Source organism: Prionailurus bengalensis, chromosome A3 (assembly GCF_016509475.1).
Source record: "Prionailurus bengalensis isolate Pbe53 chromosome A3, Fcat_Pben_1.1_paternal_pri, whole genome shotgun sequence".
NCBI classification, from domain to species: domain Eukaryota; kingdom Metazoa; phylum Chordata; class Mammalia; order Carnivora; family Felidae; genus Prionailurus; species Prionailurus bengalensis.
Window position 1 is genome coordinate 62391321 of NC_057354.1, and position 20455 is coordinate 62411775.

General features: G+C 57.5%; 2 protein-coding genes across 5 annotated transcripts in view; both read left to right on the forward strand.

Moving 5' to 3' along the window:
- FAM178B (family with sequence similarity 178 member B) overlaps positions 1-5121 on the forward strand; it is a 114555-nt gene extending 109434 nt beyond the window's left edge. The window contains exons 15-17 of one of the 3 annotated variants that reach the window (XM_043603236.1): positions 2351-2428; positions 2964-3116; positions 4751-5121. In XM_043603236.1, coding sequence (XP_043459171.1) covers positions 2351-2428; positions 2964-3116; positions 4751-4780 — 261 coding nt within the window. In that variant the 3' untranslated portion in view covers positions 4781-5121. The other 2 variants (XM_043603235.1, XM_043603238.1) reach the window with 2 other exon arrangements.
- Positions 5122-9992: 4871 nt separating this feature from the next.
- On the forward strand, positions 9993-19766 carry SEMA4C (semaphorin 4C). Of its 2 annotated transcripts, none has more exons than XM_043603241.1 (15): positions 9993-10174; positions 12216-12361; positions 13819-13967; positions 14345-14407; positions 14581-14679; positions 14782-14878; positions 15001-15117; positions 15223-15374; positions 15458-15633; positions 15933-16077; positions 16169-16391; positions 16526-16638; positions 17566-17723; positions 17813-17883; positions 18009-19766. In XM_043603241.1, exons 2-15 carry the CDS (start codon positions 12253-12255, stop codon positions 18836-18838), a joined length of 2502 nt encoding a protein of 833 aa, XP_043459176.1. In that variant the 5' UTR covers positions 9993-10174; positions 12216-12252; the 3' UTR covers positions 18839-19766. The 2 variants fall into 2 exon arrangements, with proteins under 2 accessions (XP_043459176.1, XP_043459175.1); XM_043603240.1 differs by having other exon boundaries at positions 9994-10174; positions 12213-12361.
- The last annotated feature ends 689 nt before the right edge of the window (positions 19767-20455 follow it).

Consider the following 20455-nt stretch of genomic DNA (forward strand, 5'->3'; position numbering starts at 1 on the left):
ACCTCTCTGCTCAAGAGCCTCGAATGGCCTCCACTGCTCACTGTCTAGGCTGTCTGGGGCCAGCCCTGTCCTCAGGATGTTCCCTCCATCCCCTCTGCTGCAACCCAGCCAGCCACCTGATGGTCAGTCCCCCAATGTGCCCTGCCTCTGTTTCTTGCATCAGCCCTAGGATCTGTCTGGTGTTGTAATCTTAGCCCAGCCACCACCCTTAACAGGGCCATCTTCACCTCAGATCCTGCTGTTCCTTTGAGGCCTGGCCTAGCTTAGTCACTTCCTCCCTGAAGCCTTCTGAGCTGCATATCACCCCCTCCCCCACCAAAAAAACCTAGAAGGATACTTTCTCCTTTTGGTCCATGGGGAAGCTAAGATTTAGTATTTGTTGACCAAATGATTGCCTTCCTGAAGTATCTTTTTCTTTTCTTTTCTTTTTAATGTTTTTTATTTTTGAGAGAGAGAGAGAGGGGGGGGGGGGAGGGGCAGAGAGAGAGGGAGCTACAGAATGGAAAGCAGACTCCAGGCTCAGAGGTGTCAGCACAGAGGTCAACGCAGGGCTTGAGCCCACAGACCAGGAGATCATAACCTGAACCGAAGTCAGATGCTTAACCAACTGAGCCACCCGGGTGCCTCTGAAGTATCTTTTTCTAATGTCTAAGTGTTTGTGGCTGTGTCTTAGTCAAGGCACAGTGTCTGGCATACAGACTTGTGCCTGCTTTATGGGGGCAGTGGGGGCGGCCTGAGCTTTTTGCGAGGACTGAGGCGTTAGGGTTCTGAATGTTCTGAATGCTGTGGACCTTCTTAAGGCCAGGACAGGCTGGGGAAGGGGAGCTTGGGGGAAGGAGCAGCTTGCCAGCGAGCCAGCTCACTGACACGCCAGCCCAGCTGGGGGATTCGGGTACGGGCAGCTGCAGGACCTGACAGGAGCAGCTGGCTCAGAAACTGGATCTTGCCCAACCTGGGGCAGCACTGCCCGGAAGGCACACCGGCGCTCCCCTTGGCTTTCCCCACTGCGTCTTCTCCCTGCCTGCGGGGTGTGGTGTCACCCAACCTGGCCAGACCGTGGGGTCACACCACCTGTGGGCCTCAGCTGTCACGCTGAAGAGCAGGCTGGGTCCAGGGTGGGGGTAGGTGGCTTCCCTTCTCAGGATTTTGCAGAGTAGTATTTGAGTTCAACAAGACGATACTCCATAGTATCAGGTCTGGTGCCCTCAAAAGTGGTTCTGGCTTCTGCCCTAAGGAGGCTACTGGGTCTGTGCAGAGTGGCCACTGCTGTTTCTGGGGCATCTCCAGATACTCTAAGAGAGGAGGACGGTATAGGCAGAGAAAGTGGGGGCACAGGGGAGGCTTGGGCTGGTTCTAAGCTCTAGCCCTGTTATCACCATGCTTAAACCCTGCTGGCTGTCTCTGGAGCTCGCCTCTCCCATCCCAGCTCAGCCTGAGAGCTAGTTATCGGCCACGGGCACAACGGTGGGGTTGTTTCCTGCCACCCTCCCTATCTTAGACATAGGAGTCTAAAGGGGACAAGGCAACAGGCACCTCTGAGTGGAGGAGGGGAGTGCCCACAGAGAGGAGTTCAGAGCACAAGGAGCAGGCTGTGTTTCAGGTCAGAAGCCACACCTGTCTTTGAGGGTCCTCCCTGCACCTCACTTGGTCTGCACAGCAGATGAAGGTCCCATAAGTGAATGGGCAGCGACAGAGTCCAGGGGCATCCAGGAATCAAACCATTCCCTGATCTGATGGAATTGGCCTTCGTTCTGTTTGCACATCCCCCCTCCCAAGTGTCCAGGGGGCAAGACCAAGGATATGAGTTGGAGGATAAAGTGTGCAGATGCTAAACCAAAGCTGTCTCCCATTTGCCTCTCTTCTCTTCATCTGCCTCCTCAGGTCGACATGGTTTGACTGTCCAGACAGGGCTCCACGTCTATCTGTGCAAGTGGTGTCCTGCCGAGGGACAAGCTGGACACCTAGGGGCCATGTCCTCACATAGAGAATAGTGGCATCTGGCATGGGTGGGTGCCTCAGCGAACAGAGCGGGACCACAGATACTGGGCAGAGGTCAGAGTGGACAGGTCCCCAGCAGGCTGGGCTCCCGGGACAGGGCTGCGTGACCTTATGGGTTTCTAGATGGCAGAGATTAGATTTCTCCTTTTTCTGAATGAAGGGAGGATAGTCATTCATCAGAGGAAGAGTTCTAAGTGAGTGGGTCTATAGCCCTCCTTAGAGACACCTCCTTGGAAACTGTCGGTGGAAGCCCAGTGGTGGGCTGAGTCCCTGTCCTCGGCCGCTGGGCCTGAGAACAAGGAGTCTGGAGGGGACGGAGTTAGGGAAGCCTGTCTCTCTCTGTTCTTCCCAGGTCTGCTACCTGTGCCACAGCCTTCTGACACTGGCCGGGGTGGTGGTCAGCTGCCAGGACATTACTCCAGACCAGTGGGTGAGTTATCCAAGAGGCTAAGGTGGAGGCCAGCCCACTGTCAGGAGCTGCAAAGAGTGGGAGGCTGAGAAAGAAGTGGGTCTGGGGAGCCAGGTTCCTTCCTTCTCCCAGTGTCCCATGAGGCATTGCTAATGGATACTGACCCGAGCCCCCAGCAGCTGCCCTGTTCCTCTCCTCCCTTTCCCACCCTACTTCTGGGCAGTCATTCAGATTCGTCCCTCTCAGAGCGTCTAGGTGGCTCAGTCAGTTGGGCATCCGGCTCTTGATATCTGCTCAGGTCATGATCTCATGGTCATGAGATCAAGCCCCGCATCAGGCTCCTCACTGAGCATGGAAGCCTGCTTAGGATTCTTTTTCTCTCTCTGCTCCTCCCTCTACTCTCTCTTCCTCTCAAAAATAAGTAAATAAACATAAAACATATATTAAAAAAAAAAATCTATCCCTCCCTTTCTCTGACTTCATTCTCCCTCCTTCCCTACTACGGATGGGCCTGGCCCATGCCACACCCACCCCCATGAACACCCCACCCCTGCAGGGAGAGCTGCAGCTGCTGTGCATGCAGTTGGACCGCCACATCAACACCCATATCCGGGAGAGCCCCCACGCCATGCACCGGACCAGACTCAAGGACCTGGCGGCCCAGACCTACGTCCGCTGGCAGGAACTCCTGGCTCACTGCCAACCCCAGGTGGTGCCCCCTCAAGCCCCCCCCCCGCTTAGGAGGGGAAGGAAGTGGTCAGGTGGGCTGCCCAGAGCCAGCAGCATGCCAACCCCCACTGCAACTCCTGAGCTCCTGACTGGCAGATGGGTGGAGAAGGCAGCATGGGGTGTGGAGCTGCCTTGGAGGACCTACATCTTTCTTATCAGGAATCAAATGCCCTGGGGCGCCTGGGTGGCTCAGTCGGTTTAGCAGTTAAGCATGGGGACTCTTGATTTCGGCTCAGGTCAGATCTCCTTGGTTCTGAGCCCTGAGGCAGACTCTGAGCTGACATTGAGGAGGAGCCTGCTTGGGGTTCTCTCTCCCCGCCCTCTCTCTCTGCCATTCCCCACGTGTGTGTGTGCGCGTGTGTGTGTGTGTGTGTGTGTGTGTGTGTGCACTCTTTCTCTCAAAAGAAATAAATAAACCTAAAAAAAAAGGATCAAATGCCCAGTGTGGGGGTATAGTGAGGGAGAAACAGAGAGCCCAATTCCTGGGCAAAAGCAAAGAAAAACTTCATCCTAAAGAGGGTAGAGCCTGGGCCAGGAGTAGCAGTGAGCAGGGCCAGGAAGGGGCACCAGAGGACCCAACTGTCTACCCTCTTCCCACTTGTTCTGCAGGCCTGAGGCTGGCCTCCTACTCTGCTGAAAGGGACCCTCTCAGTCTGCCCTGGTCTCTCCAATTTCTGTAGCAACAACCTCCACACCCCTGATTTTCTCAAGTTCTCTAGGTAATAATAGTCATAGGTACTACTTACTGAACTAAGACTCTTTTCTCTATGAATCCAGATAACCCCATGAGACAGGTATTGTTATGATCCCATTTTACAGATGAGCAAGCTAACCAGAGTCACTGAGAGGTTAAATAGCTTGCCCCATCACACAGGCAGCAGGCAGCGTGTAAATGTCAGAACCAAGGCACAGATCCAGCCTGACTCCTGAGCCTGCAGACTTAAGCACAGCCCAACCCCTGCTCTGGCAGCCTCTCTTCTGGCCTCTGTCCCTCTGACAGGCAGCACCGGCTGGCTCAGGAACTCTTCCCTCCCCTAGCCCCCAGCCCTTGATGGAGACAGGCTGGGTCTGGTGAGAATCTCTCCACCCATCCTCCCAATGCTCCTGGGCTCCCAACTTGCCTGTGCTCTGACTTCTCTGTTTGTCCTTCCTCCTGTAACCTCTGACTTGGGTCTGACACATTGGCCACAGGCTGTGGCTTGGGTCTCAGATTTCACAAGTCTCTGAGAAAGCTGGAGAGCAAACCTCACCCTCAATCCCCAAGCAACTGGATCACACTAGTCTCTGGTGGGGAAAAGCATGTTTGTCATGAAAAGAAGAAGTGATTCGTGGCCTGGCAAAGTCAAGAGGCCAGCCCCACTTTCCTTTCACACTGCCCTGGGCCTTCGAGCCAGGAGTAGAGGGAACCCAGACAGAGCACTCATGTGCTGTGGTCAAGTGGCCTGTTGACCCGCCGTGTTCTCCCCTGGACTGGGAGCCACAGGACTTTTGTAGTTCAGCACGTGACACGAGGAGCCTGCAGTGAATGTTGCTGCTGAAGAGTCGGAGCAGCATCAAGACGGTGGGTACCACCTGGGCCAGGGCCATCACACTCTGTTTTTCTCCTTGCCACAGGCCCAGTACTTCAGCCCCTGGAAAGACTAAAGGAGCAGGGCAGGGCCGGCCCTAGGCTCTTGGCTCTGGCAGGAAGCGAACAGGGCTCAGGGAACAGGAGGAAGCTAAGAACAACAGAGGCGAGAGGAGGACCAGTGTGGTGAAGCAAGAGCCTGCCTCCACACGGCCCCTGACCCCCACCAGGCAACGGATATGGCCTCTCCCTGCCTGGCCCACCCCTCCGCTCTCCTTCCCTCCCAGCCATCTCCTATGCCCCAAGGCCTTTGTCTCCACACTCCGGTTTCCCAGGGCCTCCTGGGCCCTCCCACCCTCCTTCCTCTCTCCGTCACTAATGTGAGCTTTCTTTGTGCACACTAAAGTCTTATTTCAGCGTCGGTGGTTTAAAAGATTTCCTTCAGTCCCTATCCTGAGGGCTCTTGCCCAGTGTCCAGTTTCCTGACATCTCTGATTTGCTGTGCTGAGTTCCCACCTCGGACAGTCATGTGACTGGGTCTTCCTAGGCCCTGCCCCCTGCCCCAGAGGGCTGTTTGTAAATCCTGAGGGAGGAGCAGTTATTCCTATGGCCCCAAGAGGTGTCAGAAACCCAGGGAGCAGGAATGGGGAACAATTTTTGGACCCAGTCTGGGACTACCCCACCCCCACCCTGCTGGGGAGGATACACAGAGTGAAATGGTGGGTCAGGGTTGTAATTACTCTTAATTCAGTTTATTGTTGAGTTCTGGAATCAACTCCCCAGACTTAGAAGTCGGGGTGGGGGGCTAGCGGGGCAGGGGGGGGGTTGGTGGCAGAGCCAAAAGACAGCTCTGGATACTGCTATTGCTTTCCCTCAGCTTTACCCAAGATCAGTTTTGTGGGCCTTGATTGTTAGTGAAGTGCTGGCTGTCTTTGACCTGCCCCCCCTTGAGAAGTAAGTGGGCCCTGTGCCCCGCCCCCACTGCCGGGAAGGCCCTGGGTATCCCCATTCTCTGTCTCAGGCTCCTCCTGACTCTCGGTTGGAAGGGGGTGTTGCAAGGGCCATCCATGAAAGGTGGAAGTAGTAGAGGATGGCCTGTGCCTACGCCTCAGCTCAACCCGAGTGTCTGCCGGTGGAGCTTCACCATGGCTGGTGCTTACGACTTTCTCTGTTTATGTGCCCCTCTCCTTTGATCTTTCATGCCACAGGGGTCAGGGTAAGTCAGGCTAACCAGGAGAGAGACCCCCCTCAAAATAAAGGACCTTCAGGCCAAGTGGCTCAATTTGCAGACCTAAAGGGTAGCCCATCACTTCCTGGGCCTGTTTTAGACATGGCTGCCTCCCTTGCTGGGTGCCCAGAATGCTGGGAGCTGGGGGCATCTATAATTCAGAGGGCAGAGTTCTGGGTCATCTCCCTGCCATGTTCCCTTTGCCAGGTGAGAGGTGGAAGAAGTCCTTGGCCAGGGTGACTTGGATGCCCAGGGTGACTCGACTCAGAGTTCTGGTTTCTGTTCCTGGCCGCATCACAGGCCCTCCTGGCCGGAGCACCACTGAGGCCCCAGCGGCATCAGGTAGGCCTGAGATCCTCTGATAAAAGAGCAAAGGCTCTGGTGAGCCAACCTCCTTCACCTCCCTCAGGGCTGCCCCTGCTTCTGACACTGCACATCCTGACAGTTAATCCTCAGCTCTTCAGTTTGCTCTGGAAACCTGGAAATCACCTTTGAAATTTCCCCTCTTTGTTCTCACTGCCAAGGGCAGAGAGGGAGTAGAGAGGCCCGAGAGGCTGAACAGGGGAGTTTCCAGTTCTTGAAGCCGCCTCTATGTGGCTATGAGAAAGAGATGGTGCTGTCCATCAGCATAGACATCTGGAGCCCTTCCCCCAATCCTGATTCTTGTGCACTGACCCCTCCTCCCCTGCTCCCCAAACACACTCATCCCCAAGAGGGAAATAGATACCAAGGAGAAAGGAGGTGTTGGTGAGTACTCAGTTCCTCCAGAGACCTAGCTGTAACCTGAGCAGAGGGGTGCACTTCGAGATCACCCAAGGGCGTCCGGTATTCCCTGGGACATGTAACGGGCCCTCTCTGGAACTGGCTGGGAGCTGACCACATCTTCTCAAACGGGCCCGGGACCAGTTAGAGACTCAATCTCCTCTAGGCCAAGAATTCCACAGTGGTGCTGGCAACTTCACCGCTTGCCCTTTCCAGATCTCTAAGCCCCTGGGAAAAGGCTGAGGGATATCCTGATTGAAGCCACTGGAAAAGCAGCATCCGGGGCTGTGATGACGGATGTTTTCCTGCTTCCTCTTGGTGATGGTGGCAGGGAGGGGCTGGGAAGGGAAAGGCTTCCCAGGTGGACAGCTTTGATAACTCTCCTTTAGGAGGAAGTAGAAAGAGGAAGTCCTTTTCCTATGTCCCCACTCACCTCAGTCCCCAAGCCCTCAGAAAGATCCCCAAAGGGTAGCTCACCCAGGCTTTCTCATTTCCCCCTCTGCGGGATGACAACAGTTCCTAGATCCATTGGAACTTGGCCAGGCAGTGCTGACTGAAGAACCCCAGGGTGAACCCTGGGCTCCATTCCCCCATCCAAAAACTGCCTCATGAGAGCTAGGGGTAAAGAACCCAAATGAGGGACACCATGGCACATGACCAACATGTGGAGGAAAAAGAGGGGGCTTGCTGTTCAGATAAGACTCCTGGGCCCGGGGCGCCTGGGTGGTTCAGTCAGTTAAGTGCCTGACTTTAGATCAAGTCATGATCTCACAGTTCATGGGTTCAAGCCCCAGGTTGGACTCTGTGCTGGCAGTGCGGAGCCTGCTTGGGATTCTCTCTCCCCCCTCTCTCTCTGTCCCTCCCTTGCTTGTGCTCTCTCAAAATAAATTAAAAAAAAAAAAAAAACTTAAAAAAAAAAAAGCTTCCAGGGCCCATCTGTAGGGACTGGCCTGCGCCGAGCTGCCAGTGGGTCCTTAGAGAACCTCAGAAGGCATTTAGCATATCTGTGCCTTTTCTTGACTTGGCCAAAGGCAGGTGAGCAGGAGGGTCTGTCAAGGCCAAGGCCTGAAGGGTGGGTGGGTTCCTTAAAAAGAATATGCTAGACAGGCCCTAGGGAGACAGGATAGGTACGGGAGCCTTTTCTTTTTCTTTTTTTTTTTAGTGTATTTTTTTTTTCTTAATTTAAAACCCAGGAATCCTCATTTTTGACCAGTTGTGCTTTTATTAATAAGTATGAATCATGAGCAAGTAGTCATGCAGGAAACTTTATCCTCTGCCCACCCACCCACAGAAAAGGCTAGTGCTGGAAATGAACAGAACACAGCAGGAAATGAGTGAAGGTAGAAGAGGGGAGCGGGGGAGCTGCAGCTTTATCTTTGAGGAGCATTTGGGAGGGAAAGGCTCCCAGAGTCTGTTAGCAGGAACAGAAAAGCCTGCCATAAGGCACAGAAGACTGTCCCTGCCAGTGAAACCAAACCACCTTTTGAAACTTTCCACTGGGGCCATTTTGCAGGTGGAGCCAGGAGCTCAAGTCTCTGCCTGGTGGGGGTGAAGAAAAACAGCAGGGAATACACTGGGGCTTAAAAGTTGTCTGGATACACTCTGACTTGGTGGAAAGACAGAATTGGGAATCCCGAGACCTGATTTGACATTCTGACCTTGCTAATTATCAACGTGACTTTAAGCAGGTTGCTTAACCCTTCTAAGACTCCTTTTATCTATACAATCGGAGAAACAATACCTACCTTTTAAAGAGTGGCCATGAGGATGATGTGAGGAAATGTATGTGAAGGCAGATTGCAAAGTCTAAAGCACAGAACAAATGTAAGGTGCATTTGCATATCAGTTTACTTCCACTTACAAATAGACCCAGGGTCTAACCTGGATGAGTCTTACACACCTTCCTCCCTGCCAGCTGAAGCACAGCGCCTTCCCTGCCCACCCCATGCTAATTGTTAACTGGCTTGCCCTCTATCTTCAGCCATCTCCAAGATCACAGCTTTTTTTCTGGTGGAAAGGAGCTGCGAAATGTGGCTTTGGCCAGTGCGGGAGAAGGGGCCTTTATGTGTACCAGCAAAGACCCGATTGTTACTGAATCCAAACTGGGCTGCTTTTCCCAATTATCTCCACTACTCTTCTGGTCTCCACTTTCAGATGCCAAGTTTTAACTCAGAACAAAAGCTCCTGTCGGGACTGATTTATAATCCAGATCTGCTGACGGGGCCCTAGTGTTCCTCCCCTCCAGGACTGCACCCGCTTAAAGTTACCACCAGAGCCTCGGGGCTCCAGACTCTACCTCTGTCATTTGCCCTTAGCCAAGAGGAGGCAAGGCATCTGTGTCTGGGTGCCGGTGGGCCGGCCTCCCTGGAGTTTGTCCACCTGCCCAGCTGACAAGGTCTGAGAACCAGCTGGCAAGGTCCACCCCAGCACGGAGGCCAGAGCTACAAGTGACTTCTAGGAGCCACTGTGGGCAGAGGCAGGCTGTTCTAAAGGTGGTGGTTCGTTCTCCAGCGCGGCTCCCCTCAGCCGCTTTCATCTGAAAACCAGGGCTCATGTCACTTGTTATTCAGTCACCCAGTGGCATCAGAAGGAGTCATTTCTTGGGGGTAGGCTCTGTGCAACAGGAGTGGAGGGTTGTCTTCACCGGGAGCTGGGTAAGGGTGCTGCTGCCCCTCTGTGTGGAGCATGAAAAACAAGGGGCAGACTCGCTGGAGATGAGTGGGTCATCCTGGCTGGTAAGACCCGTTCCAGTCTGACTGCGGGGGCCAGTGGGCGTTGGGGCCAAGAAACGAAGTAGAACTGGGGGGCAAAAGAGAGACCACTTAGGTCCGCCCCGAAGAGGAGCCTCGGTTTCTCCTGCACCCCTCCCTCGGATACTCGCTCCGAGGTGGCTTGCGTTCGTTCCTGTAACTGCAGCGTGGGGAGCCCCTCAACCCCATTCCTGACTCCGGTCGCCCAGTTCGCAGTTGGCCTTAGGGGACACTTCAGAAAGACCGGGTGAGTCTGATCCCCCTAAGGCAATGCCCGGAGTCCCTCCTCTGCCCCACCTCCCGGCGCGGTGGCGCAGTCCGGGACTTCGAGGCGCGGGGCGGCAGGGCGCGGGGAGGGTCGGGGGTCGGAGCCCGCGGGAAGGGAGGTGGGAGACCGGCGGGTCGCGGCGGGTCTCAGCCCCCTCCGGGGCAGGCCTTCGCGTCCCGCCCCCGGCCTCCGCTCGACCCCCTCCCACCCCGCCTGACGTCAGGGGGGAGGGGGCGGAGAGCCGCGGCAGCTCTGGAGAAAGAGCCGGCGCCCGGCGCGGTGGCGCGGGGAGCCCGAGCCCAGGGGCGCCGAGCCGAGCCGGGACCGAGGGGCGGTGGCAGAGGGGACAGCGGAGGAGGGAGGGCGGGCGCGCGCAGGCGGGCGGTGGCGCGCGGGTAGGGGCGGACCGTGATCCAAGCCCAACGCGAGGGCGGCGCCCAGGGATTCAAGCCGCGAAGAAGAGGTGAGTGAGGCCAGGGTAGCGCGGGGCGGGAGCGCCAGGGCTCCGGGGCCGCCGCTTTGTCCCCCGACTCGGTCAGGGGCTGCCGCACGCGCGAGGGACTGAGTCTGGGGGCGCAGGGAGGGGTAGCAGCGGGGACAGCTGTCCGTCCGAGATCCTTCCTGCGCCCCTCGCGGGCTGCCAGGCGGGGGCTCGGGAGCCGGGCGAGCAGTGCCCGCAGCCATAGCGTCCGGAGGCGCAGACTGGTCAGGGGGAGTGGGGCTGATGGGACCGGGGGTCCCCCTTGCTGTCAGGTCGGCAGCCAGGATCCTCTCCAGGCCCCCGAGCTGCCCCCTGCTCCCCCACCCCCGACGGAAAGTTTGGGGCGGGCTTGGACTGAGGCCGATGTTGTGGGATCGGATTTCCCTGCCGCGGCCCCCCGCCCGCCCGCCTGCTCAGGCTGAGGAGGCGGGTTGTCCTGGAAAGCCAAGCTCCCGACCCGAGCCGGGCCGCACAGTCCCCGGCAGGAGCGCTCACCCTGCAGCCGCGGAAGCCCTGTTCGTGCCACCCGTGGTCCGGGTGGGCGAGTGTGGGGGGCGCACCGCCTGGGCCCCGCGCTCCTCCAGCCCCCACCCAGCCGTGCCCCTGCTTCCCCGCCCTGGGAAGAGCTGGGGGTGGGGGAACCAGTGTGCTGGCGATTCTCCGAGCGCGCCGCGGGGTCTGGCCCTGGCCTAGGGTGAGGGTCAGAGGGAAGGCTGGGGGTGTGTTGGGGGGACGGAGGAGGGAGGGGTGAACGTATCCCCAGCCCCCCGCCCTTCCAGTGCCGGGATACTGGGCCGACAGGGGGCGTCCGCAGGCCGGGCTCGCCACGCTCCCAGCGCCGCCGCTTTGTTTGCGTTCAAATCCCGGGAGCTGGGGGAGGGGAGAATCCGGGGGGGGGGGGGGCGGCGGTGACGGTGATCAAGGACGAGGTCTTGGGTACCCTTTGTTTTGGGGTGAGCAGGTCCCCAGATTCTGTGTCTCTGTACCTGGCACTGGAGGGCTGGGGCAGTAGAAATTAATCCAGATGGCTTGCCCAGGCTGGGGTCCCGGGGGCGCAATCCCTGAGTTGGGAAGGTTTGTCAGATCCTGGGGGAGCGCAGCAGGCGCCTGTCCTGCACCGGGCGTCCCCCGCGGTCGAAGAGGAACCCCTCTCGCGCTCCCCACCCACCCCTCGTCTCCCCCCGCCCCCGCCTGAGAGCGTCGTGGGGAGATCCCTGATTAGACTGGAGCCGGCTCTGTTGTCCCGCCATCTCTCAGCCCGAGGGTTAGTGTCTCTTAGGAGGCTGTGCGAGGAACAGGATGAGGCCCGGGTCATTTCCACGCCCATCCCACCCACTTCCTGCCTCCCTTCTTGGGCAACAAAGGGGCCTCGGGAAGCTGGGCCCCTTCGGCTCCCGGCCCCACTTCGGCCGTGCTGATGTGGAACCGGTGTTTGGGGCTCTGCCTGGCTATTGTCTGCGCTGGGGGAGGGGAGAGGCTGGGGCCGGGACCCCCTCACGCCTGCTGCATTAAGTCTCCCTCCTTGGGGGGCTTCTGCCACCGCCCACCCACCCTGTGCCCCTTCACCCTGCCAAGGGGTTTGCGTGCCAGAAGTACATCTTGGGGTTGGCTGGAGCCCCAGTGGGGGCAGGTTCTGCTTCCAGAGGTTATTTTAAGAAATCCTCAAATCTGTCAGGCCTGAGTGTGGGGGAGGGGGGCCCCCTTTTTATTTTCTCAAACAACTTCCTGTTGAGAGGGAGTGGGTGAGAGCCTGGAGGCTAGAGAAGGCTTCTTGGAGTGTCCACTCCTCCAGCTGATTCAGCTCCTCTCCTCCCCTCTGGGGGACCCCAGCTCCTTCCAAACCTGTGGGGGCTGGACCCAGGTGTGGGAGGGGACTAGGTCTTTGCTCCAAGGACTGGGCAAGTGGGGAATCCAGGGGCCTCCTGGGAAAGCCTGTCACTGCCTCCCGGCTTGGGCTTGTGTGGGCCCCCTTCCGGTCTGTTTTCTCTGGCTATGATTCTGACCCTTTCTTTTCCCCCAGCAGGGCAGCTGGCCTGGAGCTTAGAGCCGGGGCGTTTGCCATGGCCCCACACTGGGCTGTCTGGCTGCTGGCAGTGGGGCTGTGGGGCCTGGGCATTGGGGCTGAGGTGTGGTGGAACCTGGTGCCCCGGAAGACGGTATCTTCTGGGGGTGAGTGCCTAAAGTCCTGAGGAGGAAGGCCAGGAGGGACTACTCGGGGGAGAAGAGCAATTGCTTCTAGATCATGCCAGCTTTATTCTGTTATTGGGCTCAAAACCTACCAATGTATCGGACACAGCTTTCTAAGAAATGTGAGTGAGTGACCCCAGGGACCCAGAACTGGGAGTCCTGGGATATCTCTCCTTCAGACAGGACCTGTCTGGTCCTGTTATGCAAGAAGAGAAACCATTCTCTATCACTCTTCCATGCCTTACTTCTGGAACTAGCGCTTACACTGAGAGCCCACAGAGACAAAACTGAGCCAGGACAGGCATAAAGCAAAGAGTGTCACCCCCTTCCCCAAAGTCTTTCTAGCTCTCTGCCCCCAGGAGCCCCCTTATCAACCCTAATAGACCCCCTCTGCTGCCCTGACACTTGTGCCCTCTGGTGGCCCTGGATGTGTTTATGCATGTGCTCATGGGGGGGACAGCAGACTTGACAGTCCTTTGAGCACACACACCTGTAGTAGGAGATGATGTCAGGTGTTTGTATCATCACTGTGCTCTGGGGACCTGGGATGAGCTCACCTCCCACAGGCTCCACTCGGGTGCTAATGAAGCCCTCCCTTGACAGCCTGTGTCTGGCTCAAAAGACTAAGACTGGTTTAGGGGGACCCTGAAGACAGGTCAGCAGCTATTTTGGGGGTTGATGTAGGAATCCTGTGACTATATTAATATTGTAGTACTTTGCATGGTGAATGACAATGAGGCTTCTCAGCCCCAAGGCTTCAGTTTCTGTCTGTGGTCCCCAGCTTCTGGTTTCCCTTGACCACCCTGGCTTGACCTCCTAGCCCCAACTAAGTCTTCCTGTCATCCCTGTTTGTCCCAGCAGCCAGTTGCTCTCGTATTTCTGGCAGCCTGGATTTAGGTCCTGCTGGAGTGAAGAGTTTCCAAAGGCAAGGAGTGATTACAACTTCTGTACCTACTGCTCTACTGAATCAGGGGCCAGGGCCTCGCCAGACCCTGATGTGGGTAGCAGGCAGTGAAAAAGGAAGCAGTAGCAGAGGAAGCTGGGAGAGGGAAGAGCCCAGCTCAGCAGCCAGAGGTGCTGCTGACCCTGAGAGTGAGGGCCATCAGTCTGATGGCTTCCTCTGGCCGGAAGCTGTGGCTGAGATATCTTTCCTTCCTCCTTACCAGCCCAGATTTGCTCCTCCCAGGCTGGGAAAGGCCAGGGAGGCTTGGGTGGAGCTGTTAGAGCCAAAAGGCTATTAAAGAAGGCCCTTTATTGCCAGTCAGGGTGCTTGGCTGGGATCTGCTTGTGGGGTGCTGGCTGTAGTGTGGGAACAGGGGTGATTGGGCCCAGGAGACCACTGTAGAGAGGAAGGCTAATTCTGGGGGGAGGGGGATGCCTGGAGCTCCAGGAAGGCCTTCGCATTCACCACCCTGCTCACTACCCCCTTGTCCCTGCAGAGTTGGCCACAGTAGTGCGACGGTTCTCCCAAACGGGCATCCAGGACTTCCTGACATTGACCCTGACTGAGCAGACAGGACTTCTGTATGTGGGGGCCCGGGAGGCCCTGTTTGCCTTCAGTGTGGAGGCGCTGGAGCTGCAAGGAGCGGTGAGAGGCGGGGGGCGGGGGAGGGGGGGGAAGATGGGGGTGGTTGGGAGCGGGAGGCACACAGGAGTGATGAGAGTGGCAGGGCCCAAAGGGGCTTTGCTTGATCAAGCTGTCCCCTCAACCCTGCTGCCCCTATGCTGTTCTCCCCTGTGGAAATCTTGCTCAGTGTCCAGGTCCACCCTCCTGGCAGAGTGGGCATGCTGCTTTCCCCCACCTGCAGCTTTGGGACGGGTTGGGGCTTCTGTCCTCTTCTTCTGTCCCAAAGAATGGGGTCTGTGTGTCCTCACTTGGTGTCCCCATGTGGCTGCCACAGGCCATGCTTGTGGCACATGCTCAGTGTGTACCTGGGATGTTGATGTGCCCCCTCCTCTTCCTAGATCTCGTGGGAGGCACCAGCTGAGAAGAAGGCCGAGTGTATCCAGAAAGGGAAGAGTAACCAGGTGAGTGCTCAGGATACCACCAGGAAAGCCAGAGCCCCTGATACCGGCCAGGCCTCGCGGCGCATGCTGACTACCCCACCCCCACCCTCTCCCTTGGTCCCAGACCCATTCTTGGTTTTTGTGTGCCAAGTGCCAGGTCCTCATACTTTAACTGGATGCTTTTCTCTCCCCAGACGGAGTGTTTCAACTTTATCCGCTTCCTGCAGCCCTACAACACATCCCACCTGTACGTCTGTGGTACCTACGCCTTCCAGCCCAAATGCACCTACATCGTGAGTGCTGTTTTCTCCTTTCAGTCCCCTTCCTTGCCCTTCTCTGGACTCCCTCCTGGGCACTTCTGCATCTCCTCCTCCTCGTCTCTTCCCTACCCCTAGGACATGCTTACCTTCACTTTGGAGCGTGGAGAGTTTGAGGATGGGAAGGGGAAATGTCCCTATGACCCAGCCAAGGGTCACACTGGTCTCCTTGTGGGTGAGTGGCTGTCCCTGCTGCAGGCTGGGGAGTCCCCCAGAACTTGTTCTCGCTTTGGGGCTGTGTGTCCCGAATGTGTCTTCACGTCACTTCTGGTCTACCTGATCATCTGTCTCCCACAGATGGCGAGCTGTACTCGGCCACGCTCAACAACTTCCTAGGTACAGAGCCTGTTATCCTGCGCAACATGGGCCCTCACCACTCCATGAAGACAGAATACCTGGCCTTCTGGCTCAATGGTGAGCCTGGAGGAGCTGGTGTGCGGACAGGGGGAGCCATGGGTGGGGGGCCCTGCAAGGGTCCCAGGACCCCCTCCCCCGCTAACCCTTCTCTCTTTCCTGTAGAACCTCATTTTGTAGGCTCTGCCTACATACCAGAGAGTGTGGGCAGCTTCACAGGGGACGATGACAAGGTCTACTTCTTCTTCAGTGAGCGGGCAGTGGAGTATGATTGCTATGCGGAACAGGTGGTGGCTCGGGTAGCCCGAGTCTGCAAGGTACGGAGTCCTGCAGTGGTGAGCCCTGGGAGCCCTGCCGGCTTGGCAGGACTGACTGGCAGTGTCCCCTTGCCATCTGCCAGGGCGACATGGGGGGTGCACGGACCCTGCAGAGGAAGTGGACCACGTTCCTGAAGGCGAGGCTGGTGTGCTCTGCCCCCGACTGGCAGCTCTACTTCAACCAACTGCAGGCACTGCACACCCTGCAGGATGCCTCTTGGCACAACACCACCTTCTTTGGGGTTTTTCGTGCACGATGGTGAGTTGGCCAGGAATCCTTAGGGGTGGGAGGAAGGGATCTGTGGGTACAGTCTTCTGGGTGAAGTCCAAGTGGTCAGTTGACCGGAAGCCAAGGAAGATGTTGGGCATCTGCCCCTTTTCAAAGCCTCCCTGGGGGAGATGCACAGTGCCCTGCCCCCAGTGGTATATTAAAGCTGACAACAACATTGCACACGCCCACGACTGCTTTGTGCTGGTCCCTGTCTTCCCGGTACTTGCCATGAGCTGGAGTAAAGTGGGCACCACGCCTGACTCGGGGTCCCTCCCTTGTCCTCACAGGGGCGATGTGGACCTGTCAGCAGTCTGCGAGTACCAGTTGGAAGAGATCCAGAGGGTATTTGAGGGTCCCTACAAGGAGTACCGTGAGCAAGCCCAGAAGTGGGGCCGCTATACTGACCCAGTACCCAGCCCACGGCCAGGCTCGGTGAGTCCTCCAGAGCAGGGATGGGCTCCTGCCCTCAGCCGCAGTACCATTCCCACATGGTGACAGCTCTCCCGCCTTCACCCCTCCCCAGTGCATCAACAACTGGCACCGACGCCATGGCTATACCAGTTCTCTAGAGCTGCCTGATAACACCCTCAACTTCATCAAGAAGCACCCACTGATGGAGGAGCAAGTAGGGCCTCGGTGGGGCCGGCCCTTGCTTGTGAAGAAGGACACCAACTTCACCCACCTGGTGGCTGACCGGGTTACAGGACTTGATGGAGCCACCTATACAGTGCTGTTCATTGGCACAGGTAGGCACGTGGCTATGTGGGCATGGCTACTGGAGGCTGGAAGAAGGCCTGTGTGTCTGCGGCAAGGAGATCTGGAGATGCCCCAGGGGCCCCGTGTCCTTTCATTTATGCCTGTCCTCCCTCAACCCCCACAGGAGACGGCTGGCTGCTTAAGGCTGTGAGCCTGGGGCCCTGGGTCCACCTGATCGAGGAGCTACAGGTGTTTGACCAGGAGCCTGTGGAAAGCTTGGTCCTATCCCGGAGCAAGGTAGTAATCAGGCCCCACCCACCTGTCCCTACACCTTCCCTAGTCCTTTGCTTGGCCAGTACAGGGGTGGGGAGGCACTCGAGCACACCTCGCTTAGCTTGGGCGAGTTCCAGGAAACAAGTGCTCACGGAATCTGTGCTCCGCGGGCGTTATATATAGCCAGGTCCCCGTGGGGCTGTGTTCCCAGCATCGGGCCTTGGCAGCTGCTTTCCACGCTTCCTTCGGACCCCTTGAGGTTGTGCTGTGCCTCTGCTACATACAGCCTCTTCTCTGATGGTGCCACTGTTGGTCGGGCCTCTTGGACTGCATTTGTTATGATGTGCTCATGATGCTACCTACTGGCTGCCAGTTGCCCTCCAGTCCCAACCCGTTCACCATTTCCCCAAAGTGCTACCCTCCCCTTCTGGTCTGTTTGTGACACCCCTGAACTTTCATGTGCTTGCCTTTGACCAACTATCATGGCTCAAATTGTTCTCCAGAACATGGAATAATGGCAAAAAGAAAGTCTGTAGTTGAAGAAACACAGATTGGCAGTCACCATTCAAAGAGAGGAAAACACCTTATGCTATGCTCGTGCTATTGTGAAGGCTGACGGGCCTAGCGGAAAACACACTTCCTGAACTATTTATACTGTACTGGAGTGTGTGTGCGTGTGTGTGTGTGCGTGTGTGTGATTATATTCCTCAGCCTCATGGTTCTGCTGTTCCTATCTAAGAAGGTCACATCTATAAGGTGCTTAGGATTGTGTATGGCTTGTAATAAGCCCGCTGCGTGTTCTCTGGTCCTTTGATTTCTCTCCTCAGACTTCAGCACTGCCCTCTTCCTGCTTTGGCTCCTTTTGCCCCTTTGCTCTCATGTAGCAGTCCGAGCTGCCCCTGGGCCATGTCCTGGCCTGGCTGACTGTCCTGTGCCTCGCTTCTCTTGCAGAAGCTTCTCTTTGCAGGCTCCCGCTCTCAGCTGGTTCAGCTGCCCCTGGCTGACTGCATGAAGTACCGCTCTTGCGCAGACTGCGTCCTCGCTCGGGACCCCTACTGTGCCTGGAGTGTCAACACCAGCCGCTGTGTGACCGTGGGTGGCCACTCTGGGTGAGTGGGTCTCTGCACATGCTGGAACCAGGGGTGAAGGGCAGGGTGGATGGAGTCAGGATGCCCATAGACCCTGCTTCCCCCACCAGGTCCTTGCTGATCCAGCACGTGACAGTCTCAGACACCTCAGGCATTTGTAACCTCCGTGGCAATAAGAAAGGTGAGCTGTCTTTTCTGTCCCTCTCCCAGTAGGATGGGCCCTAGGCCAGAGCTGGAATGTCTGCATCTCCCCGTGGCCCTGAGTTTCCTGTGCTAACTCTGCTTTCTCTTTCTCTACTGCTGCAGTCAGGCTCACACCCAAAAACATCACCGTGGTGGCAGGCACAGACCTGGTGCTGCCCTGCCGCCTCTCTTCCAATTTGGCCCATGCCCGCTGGACTTTTGGGGGCCGGGACCTGCCTGCCGAACAGCCCGGCTCCTTCCTCTATGATGCCCGCCTACAGGCTCTGGTTGTGATGGCCGCCCAGCCCCGCCACGCCGGGGCCTACCACTGCTTTTCAGAGGAGCAGGGGGCGCGGCTGGCTGCTGAAGGCTACCTGGTGGCTGTGGTGGCGGGTCCATCGGTGACCCTGGAGGCCCGGGCACCCTTGGAAAACCTGGGGCTGGTGTGGCTGGCTGTGGTGGCCCTGGGGGCCGTGTGCCTGGTGCTGCTGCTGCTTGTTTTGTCCCTGCGCCGGCGGCTGCGGGAGGAACTGGAAAAAGGTGCCAAGGCGGCGGAGAGGACCCTGGTGTACCCTCTGGAGCTGCCCAAGGAGCCTACCAGCCCCCCGTTCAGGCCTGGCCCCGAGGCCGATGAGAAACTCTGGGATCCTGTTGGCTACTACTACTCGGACGGCTCCCTCAAGATTGTGCCTGGACACGCTCGGTGCCAGCCCGGGGGCGGGCCCCCTTCTCCACCTCCAGGCATCCCCGGCCAGCCCCTGCCTTCTCCGACCCGGCTTCACCTGGGGGGCGGGCGGAACTCAAATGCCAATGGCTACGTCCGCTTACAGCTGGGAGGGGAGGACCGCGGCGGGCTTGGGCACCCGCTGCCAGAGCTCGCTGATGAACTGAGGCGCAAGCTGCAGCAGCGCCAGCCGCTGCCGGACTCCAATCCTGAGGAGTCCTCGGTATGAGGGGCCCCCACCGCTTCACAGGGGCAGCGTGGGAGGTGCAGCTCCTACTTTTGCACAGGCATCAGCTACCTCAGGGACATGGCGCGGGCACCTGCTCGGCCTGGGACAGACCCTGCCCAGCACCCGTCCGGCCATGAGGACCTGCTCTGCTCAGCACGGGCACTGCCACTTGGTGTGGCTCACCAGGGCACCAGCCTCGCAGAAGGCATCTTCCTCCTCTCTGTGAGGGGCTGTGAATCACGGACACATGGGACCCCAGCAGCCAAAACTTTTCAAGGCAGAAGTTGGAGATGTGGGTGTGTTTGTATCTATATGTACGTGTATGTGGGTGTGTGCATGTGTGTGTGTGCGTGACATAGTCTTTCTGTTTCTGTGTGTGTGCCTGTATGTGTGTGTGTGATAGTCTTCCTTTTTCTGTCAAGTCTTCCCTTGGCCTGGGGGTCCTCCTGGTGAGTCATTGGAGCTATGAAGGGGAAGGGGTTGTATCACTTTGCCTCTCCTACCCCCACCTGTCCCAGTGTGGGGCAGCGATGTACATATGGGGGTGGGCTGGGCAGGGTGCTGTGCTCCTTTTGGGGGGTCCAGGGCTCTGGGGTGGGCCTGGTCCTGCTCCTAGGGCTGTGAATGTTTTCAGGGTGGGGGGAGGGAGATGGATTCTCCTGTGTGTTTGGGGCAAGGGTGGGAGGGGCCTCCCACTTGGCCCTGGGGTTCAGTGGTATTTTATACATGTCCTCCCTTATGGGGCTGGGAAAGGTTGTGTGGGGGGAGGGGGAGGGAGGAGAGAGGGTGGGCATGCTGTGGATATTGCATATCCTCTCCCAGCCCTAGGAGGAGGGCTCCTAACAGTGTAACTTATTGTGTCCCCGCGTATTTATTTGTTGTAAATATTTGAGTATTTTTATATTGACAAATAAAATCGAGAAAACAATGTTACTGTGGTAGGGATAAGACATTTGGGCTAAAACATTCTGAGCTGGACCAGCCTCACCTCCCTATAGTTCTGGGTCAGCTGCCCCTAATATTGTCTCTACCCTCCTGCCTGTGCCCCTCTCCAGTCGGGGAATAGCCCAGGCGCCAGTGTTTTCCCACAGTGGTAGCTGTGAGGCTGGGAACCAGACCAGAGCCACAGCCTCTTCAAGCCAGCTTTGGCTTCTGGCCAAAGGGAGAAGTTAGGGCACTGGGAGGCAGGGAGAGTGGGGAGGGGCTTGGTTTCCCAGAACTCTGGGAAGGCGAAGTGGGAGTGAGGGGTAAAAGGAGGGGAACTTCTTAGAGCTTAAGGTTGTATGGACTGGCTTGTGTGAGGATGGGGCTCTGAACCAGCTTAGGGGAGGAAAGGCTACCTCCATCCTACCTATGCCCTAGGAATTGTTAGTCCTGAACACTTCAGCTATGCGGAGCATGGAACTTCCCCACTACCACCCAGTGTGCACCAAGCCACTGCCCTATCTAAGTAGTGGTACAAGGAGGGCCCAGATACTTGTAAGGAAAACAAGCCCCAGCCTGGATTCTGTAATTCATGCCCACAGATAGAGACAGTTGAAAAGTCCTCCCCACACGCGACTGGTCTGGAGGGCCTGCGGTGGCTGAAATGGGCCGCTGCCCCGGGTGTCCTCAGCT